This window comes from Limulus polyphemus, unplaced genomic scaffold, assembly GCF_000517525.1.
Source record: "Limulus polyphemus unplaced genomic scaffold, Limulus_polyphemus-2.1.2 Scaffold573, whole genome shotgun sequence".
Taxonomy (NCBI): Eukaryota; Metazoa; Arthropoda; class Merostomata; order Xiphosura; family Limulidae; genus Limulus; species Limulus polyphemus.
Window position 1 is genome coordinate 23,093 of NW_013666183.1, and position 18,278 is coordinate 41,370.

Here is an 18,278-nt window from a genome sequence, read left to right on the forward strand (position 1 = left end):
GAAAATTACTTTTCACTTATAAAGAGAAACAACATGCAGTGTATATTGTAAAAAAAGTTTTTCATTGAACATTAACATGCTGTCTTCCACTTGCAGAAGGTAAACATGCAGTGTATATTGTAAATAAAGTTTTTCATTGACACTGAAGTGCTTTTTTTTCCTTTTTTTTAAGTTTATTAAATTCTACCTATGGGACCCTTGAAAATCTCACTGAGACTCTTGAAAACAAAATGCTGAGAGTCTGGGACCTCTCACTTTGAACCCTAGTGAGAACCTTGGTCTTATGCTTACCAATGAGTAGATTAAGGTCTCAAACTGTGTAGGCTCACAAAAAAACTTTGTCTACAATGTTAGAAATTAAGCTGTTACTTTGCACATGGGCTTTGTTGGAAACTAAGTTACCATAATAAATTTTATCTTCATTTAAAAATAAATTTTGAATATTTTAATACAACTGTGTATTAGAGTACATTATAAATAGATATTTATCATTGTGAATGTACTATTTATTTAGAATTTAGTGCAATGTTATTTAATGCTTATTTTTGTCATTTGTAGGTTCTTTTGGTATGGAAAAGTTTTGTGGTTGTAACATTTTGTGTGTCTTAAATATATTTAGTTTTAAAAGTATTACTTGTTCCTTTGTTGAAGGTGTTTATGTGATGTGAAGGAAAATGGAAAACTTAACTCTGAACAATTTGCACTGGCATTGTATCTGATTAATTTAAAACTTCAGGGTGGTGACATTCCTTCAAAACTTACTCCAGACATGATACCTCCATCACTAAGACCAAAACCAACTAATGACTCGTTTAGTTTGCAGGTGAGTGTATATATATATATATATATATTTAATTCTTCTTCTAATATTTGTAATCTTATCATGATAAATAGTAGACTAAAGAAATTATAAACAAATATATTGGATACTTTGAATTTCATCTAGTCTCTTCTCATCTTGTAAACACAGCAGATGAAACGAAGAATTCAAGGTAGTGCATTGTGATAGCTGGTGATTGGCCAGGAGGTTTGTAGAGAATTGTATTTATACACGATTGAAAATTGCTGGGGTTAGGTGGAGCAGAGCACTGAATCTAATTCTTGGCCTAACCAAAATAATATTGTTGTGTTAAGTATCTCTATAATATTATGTTTTAAAAATGCTTCTTTTTTTATTCTATGTTTAATTTTACACTAAAATTATATCAGTGTACATTGACCACATACAAAATAGTAATTCAAGTTTCATTAGTTGAATCTATTATCATTGTTAACATTTTTGGTTGTCATTCTCAAGTTATTCAAAACACTTAGTACTAATTAGATACCAGGCACACTTATATTGTAAGGTTAAACATACACCTCTGCAATTTTAAGTACCTCAAATCTTCAATTGAAATTGTAAACTTGTTCAATTATGCATAATAATGTTGACTTACTCTTTTAGTCTTTGTAGTAATAATAAAAAAAACTATTTTTTAAATCTTTTAGGATGGGCTGACAGTTGTTTCTAGTAGTATGGCATCTGCTAGCAGCAAAGAACTAGATATGATGAACACCGAAGTCAAAGAGTTACAGAAGTAAGCAAGCAATATCCAAATTTTAAAAAATAAGGAGAAACTTTTCTATGCTCATATTTTTTTTTTTGCTTCTGCTTGAAAAAATATTGTAACATATTTTTTTATTGCAGTTGTTTAAGATATGTAATGTTTCCTTAGGAGTGTTCTGTTACCCATTGGTATTACCTTTCTGTATATAGACAGAAGTACATAATCTTTTTTCAAACTTTTTTTGTTAAATTTTTGGTTCAAAACATGCTGAAATCATTAACTTTTAGCAAAAATACTTTATTAGAAATTCTGATTTTTTCTGTAAAAAAAGGCTTATAATGTTTACTGAAAGCTTGCCAAATTTCGTGAAGATACATAAATCATATCATATCGGATGATGTATTGATATAATCATATTGCGACTCCACTCGTATTGTATCGCTATATATCTCTACACCTTTAATAAATATGTTATACATGTTGTATGCTACAGGTAGTCCGAATTAGCCGTGTTCGACTTTGGAGACCTGTAATTATTGAAAAAATAAGAACAATACTATCATACTCAAAACAAATTAAATAAATACTATGTATAGTGGAGGTACCTCTACTAGTATATAATTACATATCCAGAAAGGATTTACATTGGTCTCATCAAACCTAAATATGTATTGTTAACAATAGTTTACCAAGAGATAAAAATATCCCATTTAAACATAGCTCTTATTTTAAAGAGAAAAAATACAGTTAGAACAAGATATAGCACAGAAGGAAGCTGACATGAAAATTCGCAGTGGTGAACTAAAAACTCTTCAGAATGAAGCAGAGGCTCTTTCGGCCATGTTAAAGCAACTGGAAGTTCAGAAAAGGGAAGCTCAGAAACGGTTGGATGATCTAGATAATCAGGTACATTAATTTTAAATAGTAAGTAGTGCAAGATGTATTATTGAATTTGTTAGATGAATATGATTAGAATATACTTTATTTTCAAAAAATATTTAAAGTCACTGATTATTTTGTACTATTCATGTTTTTTATACATAATGAAAGCAAGAAAGCTAGCTTGTTGGTTCACGAGGTCTTGTGAATGATTGTAAAGTTAACTCAAATACAATAATAAATAAATAAAATAGAGAAAAAAATTTTAAAATAAAATAATAAGTAATGTTGTGTTATTAATTTTTACCTGAAAGTGTGATCTGTAAATGACCTAAATAAAAATGATAATAATAACAGTTCACTTGTTTAATCCGATTTACACCCTAACAGTCATTGTCATATTTCAGCTGACCTGATGAGCCCTATTATTGGGCAGAAGGCCTTATTAGCACTGTATATGGTATATGTGGCGTGGTTGACATATAACAAATTCTCCTTTGCTTTCACTTGTGGATTCTTAGAATATACAAATTTAGAAAAAATGCCATTTAAATTTTTAATTCTAGTAAAATGTTTATTAAAACATAGTTTTATCCTACACATTAAGACTTGCTGAAGCTCTATCAATAAATTCACATGTAAATGGTAAAAAACAACAACATTTTTTTTTTTGGTTAGTTTCCTCATTTGTCATCAGGGATTCATATCTATGTATATGTTTTAAGCTAATGCAACAAGTTTATCTATGTTGGGAGAAAGGTTTTAATATTTAAAGATAAAAGTTAACATATGTGGGAATCTATATAGAAAGTTACATTAGATTTTAATTTGGACTTGTTAATTTTAGAGCTCATCAATTAATGTCACAAAAATAATCAATATTGTTCCAATTATTTCAACTATCGAGTAATCAAAATATTGCCATTATAATTTTCATTATTATTTTTAATCCATTGAAGTTTGTTCAGCATAATAAATTATGGTTACAAATCATAAAAATAATCAATTAATTGAAATTAGGGTTTTCAATTAATACTATTTTATATCCAAGCAGTTGAAAAAATGTTAGCTTGTTGTTAAGCGCAAAACTACACAATGGGCCATCTGTGTTCTGTTCACTACGGATATCAGAACACAATTTGTAGTGGTATATTTTTATTATCTCACAAGAATAATCAAAAAATGTATTTAATAGTACATTAGTAAAAATGTAGAATGGAAAAGCCAACAACGTATATATTAACTATATTTTTTCTCGAGGGGGTAATAAGATTTGTAAAGTGAAAAGTTGTGATCACGCATATTTTGACATTGCATGAGTTAGAGCTGGGAAAATGTAAAATGTAACTATGAAAGTTTGGATATTTTGTAAGTGAATAAAGTTTTAGTTATGAGGTATACAATGTACCTCAAGCCATTAAGAGAAGGCTTATACCAGTAAAAGCTTGATCCTAATACACAGAATTACATGCATTTAATAACTTTTAATAATAGAGTGAATCGTACCAGTAACATATGTCAAAAAGTTGAAAGTGTTTTTGAGAAAATATTTTTCCTGTTATTTTTTATGTTATGATTATTTTAATATGTAATTATTGAAAATTGTAAGAAATGAAACTAATGGTTTTTAAACTAAACTTAAAAAAAATGATTCTGATTTTTCTGGCTTACAAAGTCTATAAAAAAAATAAGTGACATTTAAGTCTGAAATGTGACCATCAAATGCAAACATTTTCCCAATTTTATGAAATTCAGAATCTTTTTTAAACAAATTTGAATAGGAATTGGAGCTTAATTTCACTAGTAAGAACAAACAGATCAAGTTTGAATAGTGAAATATTTACCTTAATTCTAACCTTTTTGCCAACACAGGTATATGTATTGGTGCTTATAGACATCATACTAGTATGTGCACATGTAGCATACTCTACTTGTTGGCCTAATAGGCCACACTATTGTCGACATCATAGTAGTATGTGCACGTGTAGCATGCTCTACTTGTAGGCCTAATAGGCCACACTATTGTCGACATCATAGTAGTATGTGCACATATAGCATGCTTTATTTGTAGGCCTAATAGGCCACACTATTGCAGGCATCATAGTAGTATGTGCACATGCAGCATGCTGTACTTGTAGGCCTAATAGGCCACAGTATTGTAGACATCATAGTAGTATGTGCACATATAGCATGCTCTACTTGTAGGCCTAATTGGCCACACTATTGTAGACATCATAGTAGTATGTGCACATGTTGCGTGCTCTACTTGTAGGCCTAATACGCCACTCTAATTATGTGTTTTTTTTTTTACTCTTCATGAACTAAGGCTATTGATCAAAGGTGTAAATCAGGGTTCCCAAACTATGGGCTAAAGGAAAGCATTAGGGAGGCCAAAGCAAGTATACAAACTGCACATTACTGTTAAGATAATCAGATTCTATAAGTTTATTGGATGAGAGCCTCATTCAATATGTGGAATGTTCTTTGGGGCTTCCTGCTGAGAAAGTTTGGGAACCCCTGGCGTAAATAGTGGTGTACCCACTGATGAGTTTATTTTATATATTCTACTGAAGATTAATAATAAATATGAATAAACAGACAAAACCAATTTAATAAAACTGAAGAAAGTGAAGTTTTGTGTTGCTGAATTTACAAATTTATTTAGGTAAATTATAGATGTAGCTTCCTGCTTTACACTGTACATGACATTTATTGCTGTAAAGGGATGTGAACGTATGATTTTGAGTAAATCAAATGAATTATAGACTTAGCTTCCTGCTTTACACTATACATGTCATTTATTGCTGTAAAGGGATGTGAATGTATGCTATTGTCTTTGTTTTTATTTTTAAAAAAATTGAGCTTCTTTGATCTATTGATTTGACTCAAACAAAATTGATTAATAGTATATAAAGGTTCTCTTCCACCACCATCCGCTAATGTGCTACTATCCTGTGCTCTCACTCTACCACCATGTGTTGACTGTGTTTAGTCAAGTATATGTCCACTTTCCACAATTATAATAACCTATGGATGTTTATAAACCATTTACTCCTTTATTAAAGATATAATTATTGTAAATAAAAGCCAGTGGTAACACTTTGGGTTTGTTAGGGTTCAAATAGAGGTAGAACAATAGTAACAAAAAAAATATCTAATAAAGCCATATTCTGATTTATTAGGGTGGAAAATTATCAAAATATTCACACTCAAAGTTTGCAAGTTAGAAAAATAATGAATTTTAATCCTCTAACTAAAATGCCAGTGTGTGTTGATTCATCACACCTGTTTATAGGTTATTTTATTATATTTCAAAAACACTTCACATTAAGGGAAAAATTTCTCATGTTTATGACCAACTCAAACACTGGGCTATGAACAGTATATTTTATAATTTAATTATAATATTTTAGGTAGTAGAGTAGTGTATAATGAGGAGTTATTTTTATTTTAATTTACTTATTTAATTGTAGTTGTAGTTTTGTATCACATTTTTTCCTTTTAAGTTATCTTTGCATGCTTCCTACTCCATTAGAAAACGTCTGTAGAAAATAGTTTATCAGACCTGAAGCAGAAAGTAGAAGAGGATGCACAACAGGTATTAATAGTAACTTCAAGTTTGGTTATTTTTCATTTTTATATGATAATTTTAAACAATTTTTGTGGTTTGATAAATCATCATTTTTTGGGGGAAAGTTTAACTTTTTTTTTTCCTTTGCTTCATGTTTGACTGTTTGAAACTGCGTATTTGATTATTTATTTATCAAAGTTTTAATAAAGCTTGCTACTCAACTGCTTTATATTTTGCTTCTGCATCGAATATGCTGCATGTTAAAGCATTTGTGCTTCGATAGATGAAATAGTAGGAAGGCAAGAAAGTTGAACTAGTGTATCATTTTACATCTTAATACAACATGATCTATTTTCTGAAACAATCATACTGTAAATCGTAACAATTTTTGGAACAATAGCAAGCATATTAAAAGTGTTTGCTGTTAATAAGTAGAACCAATGTAATCAGATGTATACATTTATTTTATTATATTTAAAAGTTTAAGCAACTTTTGTTCTGACAGCTGTATTTTTTAATTTTGATAATCACAAAGATATAGTGTTCTTGTATACAAAAAACAAGTGAAGTAGTAACCTTAAAAACCTTTTTAGGGACAAATAGTGATAAACCATATAAAATTGAGTTTAAAACAAAACAAAAAAACAATTTCATTAAAATCAAGCGGTTGAAAACCTTCCCAACATTCAACACAGTTCAGTGTCTTCCTCAGTAGCTAATATGTGTTGTGATTCTTTGAAGCTAATTAAATACAATGACAGTAGTAATGTGCAGGGGTGTATTAAGGAAGGCCTATTGGGGCTGTAGCCTCAGGCCCGGGCTCATGAATGACCTGTTTTAAAAAAAGGACCTGTCTTGTCTCCAAAAGTAAAGCATATCTTGAGGTTCAGTTTTTTTGTACCATAGTCTTTAGTTGCTATCATAATAGGCTGGGTAGAAAAATTTTGCCCTAGACCCATTTGACACTTAATCTGCCTCTGGTAACATGTGGTACAGTTTATGGATCCACATTTTTAGCTGAAATGTCATAAAATCTATTATGGTTAGACAGGCCAAACATGAAATACAGGTAGTAAAAAATGCAAAAATTATATCAAATTAAGGTGTATTGATGCTTCAGGAGTAGCACAAAACATTCTTATACATACACATTCTGACATGGAAAAAATAGTAAAGTTATAGCCAATTTCAATAATAAATTTTTCTTAACTCGTGGGATATCCTACAAAACGAAAATTACGTGAACATTGGTACCATTACAAGTGTACCACCATAATACCATATGTTTCTACTATAATCATATTTAGTCACCTACAGTGAATTACAACACACAGCATCCACTGCAATAGACTGTGCCAAAATGCTTGGTAGATTTTTTAACTATCTGGTTTTATTGAAACTGTTTTAAGCTTTTTTAATGTAAACTTAAATTTGTCTGGTGTTTGTCAGTAAAAAAGGCTTTTAATGTTATGTATCCATACTTCTTTAGCCATTCTTTACACAATAGTAACCATGGGTTATTGTTAGACATTAACATAATGACATCTGTCTCCAGCTATCTACATATATATATGTACAGGTATAGTACCAACTGTATCTAATATAATAGATCACCATGAAATACTGATGTATGTTTACACAGTATGTTTATTTATCTCCAGCCATTCACTGGATGTATGTCAAAATCAATTTTTCCGTACTTTGTACCATAATACACGTATGGGCACCACTTGCTCAACTGTTTTACAATTAGTGTGAATCAGTAGTATGGTGTTGATGCATTGGCTGTTGTTCTGGAAATTTGTTAAGTACATCTTTACATATCATATAGATATTTTACTCAAAATGCCATTTTTTTGTCATTTTGTATGTACATGCAAGTTACAGTATTTTGACCTTAAAGTATGTGTTTATTTCTTTTTTTGTTCTAAAAATAAATGCTTATAAAGCTTTTATTGAAAAGAAAGCTTGTATATACTGATTTAAATTAATGTGATTATGATATGCATGGCTAGAAATAAACAGGCTGTTTGACAGAGTGCAGATACATCTCTATAATATACAAATATTCATATTTCATGAATTTACAATAATAATATTTAAAAATATTCATACATTTGTGGTTTTGTTTTTCTGTACAAGGTGGGAAGCTTGAAAAAGCAAGTAGAAGACCAGAAAAAAGTTTTAAAGGTTTGATTAACTTTTTAGTTTTTAGGTAGCAATAGAAGTCATTAAAGTGATATAACTGGTTTTTTATGGTAAAGAATTTCAACATTGGTAATAAATAAGTAGTTTTGGTCATCATGGTTAGTAATATATTTATAGAGCTATTTATTTCTTAGAATTGATCACTTGCTTTAATTGCAAAATAAAGTTTATTTGCTTGTTTTAAACACAGAACATTTTCTCTGAAAACTCAAATCCAACTAAACTTTATAGCTTATAGTAGAAAATACAATTATGTGCTTTATAGGAAGTACAAAGTTATTATTTTTTTTATCATAATTATTATCACTTTGTGACAGGATTTGATTTTAGTCTCCTATGCTAGATTTTAACATTGTTATTACAATCTTTGTCATTGCTGTCACTTCATTTACACAAAAATATAATATTTGCCATTTAAATTGGAGCTCTTCATGTCCAAGATTTTTAAGATTTTACAACATCCTTTTAATGCTATATTTTTAGTTACTACAATTGTTTATGTATCAATATCCAATTTTCACATCTTTGAATAATTATAATCATTTATTCTCTAAAGCCATATCACAATCATATCATTAAATGTTATAATCAACAAGTATATGTTTGACAATCATATTTCAGTATAATTAGCAGGCCCTTCATGAGCCAGTGGGGGACATTTTTGTTGAAAAAAAAGATCTACCCAATCTGGTTTTTCTTAATTTGAACTGAAATTTTTGAATATTTTTATTGGCTAAAAATAAGGCATTTCCCACACTCTTTTACTGTTGGGGCTGCAAAAAGTGATTTGAGGTGGTAAGGTGACTGAAATCCGTCAGCGCATCACGAGCTTAATGGCCAAGCACAAGAAGCATGGAAGTCTCCAACTAACACGCACAGGTTATTTAGAAACCATTTGGAACCACCTTAGTAGATGTTGTTCAGCAAGCCGAGTACAATATTATGCCTGTAGCTGCTTTCAAAGTGTTCCTGTCTGCTCAACCTACTGCTGACTATCGTGATGCTTCGACCTTCCCTATCGAATCGCAAGTGAAATTGTTCATATCTTAGTTGAAAGCTAAACATAAAAAGGTGATAGCAAAAGCATAAAAGGTTGGCAGTTGCTTAATTAATGATGCTGGGAATGTGGCTTTATTGATATATACTGAATTTACTCCCAGCAGGTAGACCTTAGTACTAGCTAGTATGGACACTTGAGGATGCTGCATTTCACTTAAAAATTTATCAATTAACAAACAAAAACTTGTCTCAAAGTTATCTCGAAAAGATACATCCAAAACTAACCTCTTTGGGAGTTTCTGGATTGAACTTACTTTTAATATTCAACAAATTGTAGTGTAAAGACACCCCTTGACTCCTGAGGGACGTGTTAAAAACATTGTAGTAAGTGTCTTGCATTTTGATAAAACAAGAGAATTTGGTCATCTCACAATATTTGTAAAACAGTTATAAATGTGACAATGATCAGTCCAAGACTAATCACGGCATCACTAAATGAGTTAGGTTGCTGAATCAAGTATCCCTGAGTTGATTGATTAATTAATTTAGTTTTAATTTAAAATTCAAGATTAACTGTTGAATGTGTTGTCAACCATGCAGGATCAAGAGGAAACACTCAATAAGAAAAGGTGTGAGTTAAATGAACTGAGACAAGAAGAAGCACAGTTAGAACAGCGAGTGGAGTCAAAAAGAAGTGAATTGGAAGTACTGACTCAAACTTTACAAAAAGCTCAGACTCAAGTTTCACAGGTGGATGTTTAGATTTGTTTTTCTGATGGTTAGATTGGCTACGGTCATGTGAATGACGCTTTGCTTTCTGGTAATAAACAGAAAATGTCTTTGTCTTCTGGAGTTTCAAAAGCTGTCACTGTAAGCTTTAGATAAATATGTTTATGTTCTAAGAATTGCCATGCTTCAAATTAAAATACATTTTATTTTAGTACGCAGACTTAATAATTTGAGTATTAATTCTAAGTAGAAAAAAGTGTTAAAAGTTTGCACTGGAATTGGACCATATAATAATATTTAAAAGTCATTTAATCATCTAAAGCAACTGTGTATGTGTGTTTTGTTTTACCTATTGATCTTTCTTATTCAGCCTGATCACTACCATGGCCAAATGAGTAAGGATTAAGTATCCCAGGGTTGACCTTTGACAGTGATATTACTACAAAATTTCCATGAGTTAACCTATTTATAGTTTAACATTTTTAGTAATTAAGTGACTCAAGATGAAACAGAAACATTAGTGTTTGATTTAACTCTTTTAAACCTGAGCAGATGCTGCCAGCATCTGGCTGAAAATTCCAATTTATCCATCGGATGGTGACAGTGTCTTATAACATTTATGTCTCTTTGGTTGAAAACTAATCCAAACTATGTTATTATCCACAAAGTTTAGAAAATTGAAACTTTTTAAGGTATGTTGATAATTATTAGGAAACCATGAAACTAATTCCAACAGAACTCACAAAAAATTATGGATTTAAAGAGTTAATAAACAACATGCTCAAAATTAAATTAGTCAGTTAATGCAAAAGACTAAAATGACTGAGTTTCAGAAAATATAGGATTTTTCTTGAAAATTTCATAATCATATAATCATATAAAGTTTATTAATAGTTTTATTGGAAAGTTTTAACTTGCTATTAACTTGTGTGTGGGCTTTTATATAAAAATGATTTTTTGTTATTTGAACAACTTTTATATATGTTGAATGTAATGACATAGTATATGGATGTAGGACTAGCCTAAGTTCTGCCAAGTTTGTCAAACCTTGTGAAATATCATTGAAACTGGAGCCAAAAATATGATTAACAGTGAGGTTACCCATCTAATGATACAGTGCATTCTGATAGGTATTGCTTTTATTATTTCTTTAAGACCAAAGAGAAAGTTATCCAGCTTCAAGATCAGCAAACCAAAATGCAAGAAGCATTAGAGCAGTTTGATTCTGCTGTCAGTACTGATAACTTGGCTGACATCATTGAATCCTCATTACAGACGTTTACTCCAACCAGCTTTGAATCAGAATATCAGAAGTTGTCAAACACAGTTAGTAACATTGTTTTCTAGTTAGATTTTTCTTTTGTATACCTACCTGTAACATTTTATTTTCTAACATGAATTATTATGATTGTGATTTTTTGGTGTTTATTCAGCATAATTGGAGATGAAATACTAAAATACTGTATGTAATATTTAAGATTGTTGGAATGCTGGAAAATAATGTAATGATTTAATATTACATCTTTATAAATAGAGATTGATTATATTATATTAAAACAATTTTGATGACTGTATGTTTTGATGATAGCTCTGCAGGGTAGTTTCCATTACAAAAGACTGTCATGTCCAAAGCACACCACTTGTCTCTGTGACCTTTCCATAATTCTTTTAAGGAATGAGTACAGTGGTTTCTCAGCACTCGTTGAAACAGTTCAGTTGCACAGAAATCAATATGAGCAGTGTATAGCAAGTTGACTAATATATTTTTATATAAAATTGCATAAATACTCATTTTGTTCTCCAGCTGCTTGAGGTATGTGATAGTTGAATGGAATGTTGTAGAAACAAATTCTATATACACAACTTATTTTACTTTTCCAGACATAGATAATTCTTGATTATGTTGCTTACTGTTGCCTGAAACTTACTGTTGGCTTCTGCCATTGGACTTTGTGTTTGTAGAATCTCGCCTATTACAAGATGCCGAGATTTTTTAACTATGGCTGAGGTACAACTTGTTAAAGGTCTCTTTATAAATAGTCCTTCTGCCCCAAGTTTATCCATATTCTTTTATTTCACAATACAGTTAAGCATAAGGGATACCTCCATCTTGGAAGTTCTTGGTTTGAACATATCATTATGACCTTAGTGTGCGAATATTTTACATCAGAAATGGCTGTTAAATACTCTTCCTAAAAGTGATAAATTTTTGGTGGTATCACACTTCTCATGAAGCACCAAATAATTTCAAAATATGAAACATAAATGAGGATATTTTTCCACACTCCTCTTAACTTTTCCAATTCGGATTTCAAATCAGTGATGTATAAAAATAATATTTCAGGCCTATCTTTTTGTTTCCCACAGTTCACTGCTGAAAAGACTTTTCATTCAATACCAGAACTTGTCTGTTGGGCTAGATGTTCGGAGAAAAAATAGATGTCAAATGCTGTTAATATATGCAGTATAAGACTAAAAGCTATGCTTTAAATTCCAAAAGAAAGCAGAGCATTAGAAACCAATACATCTAACAATTTTGATAAACATCATGTAAGCTGAAGACATTTATCCACATTCCATGCCAAACTTCTCTTTCCAATGAACATTTAAAACGTAGTTATAATAAATGAAGGAAAGCATATCAGTTTTTCTATTTTTGCCAAGCTATTATGCTCAGGTTTTATCGTATAATTATTCAATAATTTTAACTTTTTTTTTTTTCATTGGAATGTTTTGCTGACAAAAATATTTGTTTAAAACTTATGGAATAGTTTGTCCTTTAAATCTTGAGATAGTTTATCTTGTATATATTTTATGTATAATAGCAACAAGTACGCTGTATTTGTACCTGACAAAATATTTTATGTTCTTATCTGGTATATACAATTTGTGTATTTTAATTAAAATACAAATGGAGAAACTTAATAACCCAGTTGTTTACTGGTTGATGAAAGTTTTTGTTTTTCAGTCTTGTGTGTTTACTGTACCAGACTCCATCCGGAGTTTTTTTTTTTGTTGTTGTTTTCTTCCATTTTTGGTGCGTGCTTTAGGAATTTTTTTTGCACAAATAGTATAGGATATTTCTTATTTTTTGTTATCTTAACACAATCAATAAATAAATAAATCAATAATTAATAAAAAAAAATTAATAATATGAATGTAAGTATATAGGTTGATTAAAAAATTAAAACTTAAAAAAAAAAGTTTATGCTTAGTGTAAAGTGTTGCAGTATCCTAATTCCTGAAAAAATTTCCAAGATTTAAAACTTGTTTATAAGCTTCTTAAGTGCATTTGATCTCTGGTAATGTGTCCTTTGTTGTTTTTCTTACAAAGATCCAAGGAATTTTAATTAATTTTGACTGTAGATGTAGGTAAAAAATGCTCTCCTACTTTGTTTTGTAACAAACCCAGTATTTTTATATAACGTGATACTTTTTTTCTTTGTTTATAGATTTATTTCTTATTGCTGCTTTCTGTAGTAACAAAGTCATTATTTTTATACAGAAATTATAATATTTATTTTAACATTGTAGGATGATCCATTTAAAGCTAAGGACCCTTTCAGTGAGGTCAATGGATTTACTGATCAAGTCAATGGATATACTGATCAAGATTCAGTTAATTATGAAGATACTTTCAAAGGTGAGTGTATATTAAGATAATTTTTTTTTTCACTTTTACGTCATTCTTTGTATAGCCACAAAACATTTTAATATTTAACTTATTTCTCCATATTTTGTACTTGTAGACAATAAACGTTTTCTTTTTATATGCACATTTAAATTTCTTTGTTTTCTCTGTGTGTGGATCTTGTACATGGATAGGTAACAAATGAATGAATCAGGGATACTGAGTATTCTAAGGATAAACCTAGCACACATTTGTCTGATTTTTACAAGAACTAGAGATTCATAGGTTAGTGTACAGAAAGATGGGTACAGTGATTTGTGTATGGAAAGAAAGAAGATTTGATGTGAATTTTAACAAAAATATACTCTATTCTCTGCAGGTAAAAATTTCCCTGGTGGTGGGGTATTGCACTGTAGATACGGAAACTTTAAATAAGTAAAGATGAAAATTAAAGAAAGCCTTGAATATAAATTGAAATTGCTCAGTTATCTTATCGAAAGCACAAGTAAGAGTATTGTATTATATAAAAAAAAATGTTTCTTTATTCAATTTTCTCCAGTGAAAAACAGATGTTGATAATGTATCAGGATAACAGTAATAAAATTCAGAACCTTCACCTAGTTCATTAAAGTGTATAAAAATTTAGAGAAATCAGTGACTTGTACAATGTATAACCTTAATTAAATCATAGCAGAGAAAAATATGATGAACAAAAAATTATATTTATGGGGTGTAGCTTTTCAGAGACATAATTGCATGTCATGACGTACAAGGAACGCTTCGATATTTTATTCTGTTTGAAATGTTGCCACATTTTTTGTGTATGAAAAAATGCTTGTTATAGTGTTTAGGTTGTATTTTTCTCATCGTTGTTGTCTGTGTATGAAAATCTACTCCCTACTTTCTCATTCAGGAGATCCTCTTAAATGTGATGGAACAACAAGTAAAGGATTTGCAGATCCATTTGGCTGGGATCCATTTAATGATGGACTTAAAAATCACCCACCTGAGCAGAAACAAAATCCTTCTGATCAAGAACAAAAAGTAAATGTGGTAATTATTAATACCTAATTTACACTGTATTTGTAGTTTATACAAACTATTAAGAGAACATTTTCTATTGCATTAAAGGCTATATCAAACCAGAATAGAAATACAGTTATAAAACATGCTGTTTTAACATTAGTTGTATTGTGTGCTACTTATCAAAACATCAGAGGCCATCCTGTAGTTAGGGACAAAATGTTTATGTTAACAGTACATTGTTTATAGCATAAAGTATTGAGTGTTATTTGTAATTGCCTTTATACTAAAGTACTTAAGTAATTTTAGTTGTATTATATTTGCATTCATATACTACAATACTTTATGCTACTAGGTTGATCCTTTTCAAAGTACTGATCCATTTGGTAGTTTTCCAGCAACTTCTTCTGTGTCTGGTAAGATGTTTACATATTTTTGTTGTGTGTAGATTTTAAATATACTTAATGTTCGTTGTCAAAATATGCCCTAAAAATTAGTTTTGATTGTAAATAAATAAACAATAAGGTATAGTTTCTGATTGACAAGTTTCATGAGCTGCTTTATTAAGCAAAACCTTTTCATAAGGAATATCAGCTCTACATTTTTTTAACCATTTATTTTTATTCTGCTAATCATGACCACTAATTCTGTTTTCTATGCATAATCCTTATGTACTTTGCCTTTTCTTGGATATCAGACTTTCATCTTGTAGGGTAAACTACTGGTAGACAGTATTTAGAGCAATCCAGTTTTTTTTAGAGAAAGCAACCAGAAAATATTAAGTTATTCACACTAAACTTTTCAAGAGCAGAACTAAGAAGTTCGTATGCTTTAACTTCTGCACTGCAGATTTATCAAGTATGTTTGTTATCATTTAATTAAGTTCATCTGCACTGTTTATCTCTATTGTTAATGGCTTTTCGTGTGTAAACATTTTACACATACGGGCAACGTTGTTAACCCTCTGTAATATCCAGATCATACTTTTGAAGACTAAATGAAAGACCTTTTGCCGTAGATAATTAACTGTTGATGGTTTCGATGCGTCATATACATACAATGGTGCACATATTCGGAATCACTATGATTTTAATCATTATCAAAAGTTCAAGACATATATATGATATGTACATGTTAGTATATAACATATAAACTTTATACCTGTAGTGCAACAATGCAACTTCACTACAACAGTAAGTTTGTAAAGTGTGTGTTAGGTATGTCTGTGAGTCTAAGTCTAGTGTCTATATCCTCTTACGAATGTCTCAACATAAATATGGCAGACATTTTTCTTTCAATTTCAGTCCTAGTTATATTTTTGTAAGCTTTTGTTGCTGATAGCAAGTATTGTTCTACACCCTGTAATTACTTCATAAAGTTTTGTTCTCATATTAGAAATAGAAAACCTTTGATGTTAAATTAATACAGTCCTGCAAGCAAACAAATGAAATTATCCCAGCTGCTACTATATAACAATCTAATTTATATTGTTCAGCCTTTCTCATTCAAAGGAGGAAATACTCCTCGATGTATCAGTGCAATGCAGCAGGTAACAAGCCTACATTACACAAGTTTTGGAATCCAAAGCTCAATTGCATTAAAACAAATTATAAATTTGCAGATACAAAACAATTATCAAAATTATTTGTGTCTTCACACTTGGTAAGAGGTAATTTCGTTCTCCAAAATTTAGCATAAAAATACATCTTGAAGCATCCAGATATTTATGAGGGAGGATATGGAGTTCCCTTGTGTGTCATCCAACTTTGTGCTTATGTGCACAGACAGAAACTAAAGAGTTGCTTGCTACACCCCTGTTATGCTTCACATATACTCAGCACAGCACACTTGTCTAATGTTGCCTGTCTAATGTTTTTACTTTTATTGCTCTGAGCAACAAGAGATGCATACTAGCATGTTCTGGCATTTCCATTTTACTTAAGTTAATGAAGTTTTCATTTTCTGTAGTGTTGTGTATGTCAAGCTCCTTTGGTTTTACAGTAGTATTTGGTTTTATTATTCCAATTTGATTTTTACTCAAACTATTTTAGAATTGCTTTGTAACAACATCATCCAGTATCTATTATTTACCTACCGTTTATATACGTAATACAAGGGATTTCAATTTAAAATCAGTTATAAAGTACCGTGTTAATTTGATGATATTATTTCAATTTGATTTTTACTCAACATTTTGTAGAATTTCTTTATAACAACATCATCCAGTATCTATTATTTACCTTCCGTTTATATACATATATAATACAAGGGATTGCAATTTAAAATCAGTTACAAAGTAGCATGTTAATTTTAAGAGGCAACTGACAGGTAAAGAGTAGAGAGAGTCCCCAAGGCATGTCAATAGTGAAGTATTTGTTTGAATCATAATTCCAATAGTTTTCACTTAAATACTATACGAATGTTTTTTCTTTGTCATTTTATTTCTGAGGAGGGTGTTTGATCTATCAATCTTAATATTTTGTAATAATTTTGGTACATATTATAAATTAGAATTATATCATATATAACGCTAATTAAGTTCTTGTTTGGTGGGTCAAAATACTTCTGGGATCCATGGATATGCTAAAACACCAACAACAAAAATTGTTCATAAAATTTAATTAGTAATAGGTGGTAATAAACATAACTGACATGTAATTAATATTTCCTGTAATCATAAGTACCTATATTTCTGTAATGAAGGCTGGAAAATTATGAAATGTATGCCTTTTTCTGTTCACCATATTTGTAATCGTTATCAAAACAAAAATTCATATTGTACGCTGCAGGAATTAATAAGTGCTCTTGTGAATCTGGTATTGGAAGTGCTGTAAATAACTTTGGGTGTCAAATTCTTTTGTTTCAGATGTATTAAAAGATGTTTTAGGAATAGATTGGAAAGGGAATTTTAAAATATTTTCTTAAACCTCTTAATTTGTAGCCAGTGTCTGCATTAATAATAGTTGGGTAAAAGTTTATAGTAATGGCCATTTATTGAAACAACTACATTTAAGTATACAAATAATTATAAGTGTAATTGGTAATTTTTGAAAACTTTGGATTGATGGTGTTAAAGTTTCAGAATGATTTAGCAAAATCAGCTTTTAATCTTATGATATTATGACAGAATACTGTAATAAGAATTCCCATAACTTTTATATAAATTATACAGAGGGAGGTGAAAGGTAATTGCCTATCTTTACATGACATAGCTTATCAATTTGTCAATTGTTTTCCTGTTTTTACTTTCCTAACAGTGTAAGCTAAATAACCCATTCTCAGTACAATACATGTCTTTTGATAAAATAGATTTAAGTAAGTATTCAGTAAGGTTTTAATTTATTTTTATGGGGAACTAGCTTTTTTTTACCCTATAAATAATAAAAACTGTGAATCTCACATATAAAGGCTTTTATATGTATGCATATGACTTTAAACCTCAAATATTAGTTTTATTTAGTAGAACTACATCTGTAGTTTTATTTTCTTTTTTTCCATAAATAACCTTTCATCTGAACTGATAATTAATAATTAATTTAATAATGAAAAACTTTTGTAAGTAGAACAGTTTCTTAAAAGGAATAAAATGCAAGTAGCATAGTTTCTCACCAGAGATACATTATAAGTAGGGTAATTTCTTGCAAAAAGTGCTGAATAAGTGGGATAGTTTCTTACCAGAAGTATAAGT

General features: G+C 29.9%; 1 protein-coding gene across 5 annotated transcripts in view; it reads left to right on the plus strand.

Annotated features, from left to right (window-relative positions):
• LOC106459191 (epidermal growth factor receptor substrate 15-like 1) overlaps positions 1–18,278 on the plus strand; it is a 44,040-nt gene that overhangs the window by 17,336 nt on the left and 8,426 nt on the right. For 2 of the 5 annotated variants that reach the window (XM_022385623.1, XM_022385625.1), the window contains exons 11-20: positions 652–823; positions 1,492–1,580; positions 2,285–2,456; positions 5,965–6,027; positions 8,143–8,190; positions 9,808–9,957; positions 11,092–11,262; positions 13,471–13,579; positions 14,481–14,620; positions 14,946–15,006. In XM_022385623.1, the coding sequence (XP_022241331.1) occupies positions 652–823; positions 1,492–1,580; positions 2,285–2,456; positions 5,965–6,027; positions 8,143–8,190; positions 9,808–9,957; positions 11,092–11,262; positions 13,471–13,579; positions 14,481–14,620; positions 14,946–15,006 (1,175 nt within the window). The remainder of the gene's footprint in view (positions 1–651; positions 824–1,491; positions 1,581–2,284; positions 2,457–5,964; positions 6,028–8,142; positions 8,191–9,807; positions 9,958–11,091; positions 11,263–13,470; positions 13,580–14,480; positions 14,621–14,945; positions 15,007–18,278) is intronic. The other 3 variants (XM_022385624.1, XM_022385626.1, XM_022385627.1) reach the window with 2 other exon arrangements.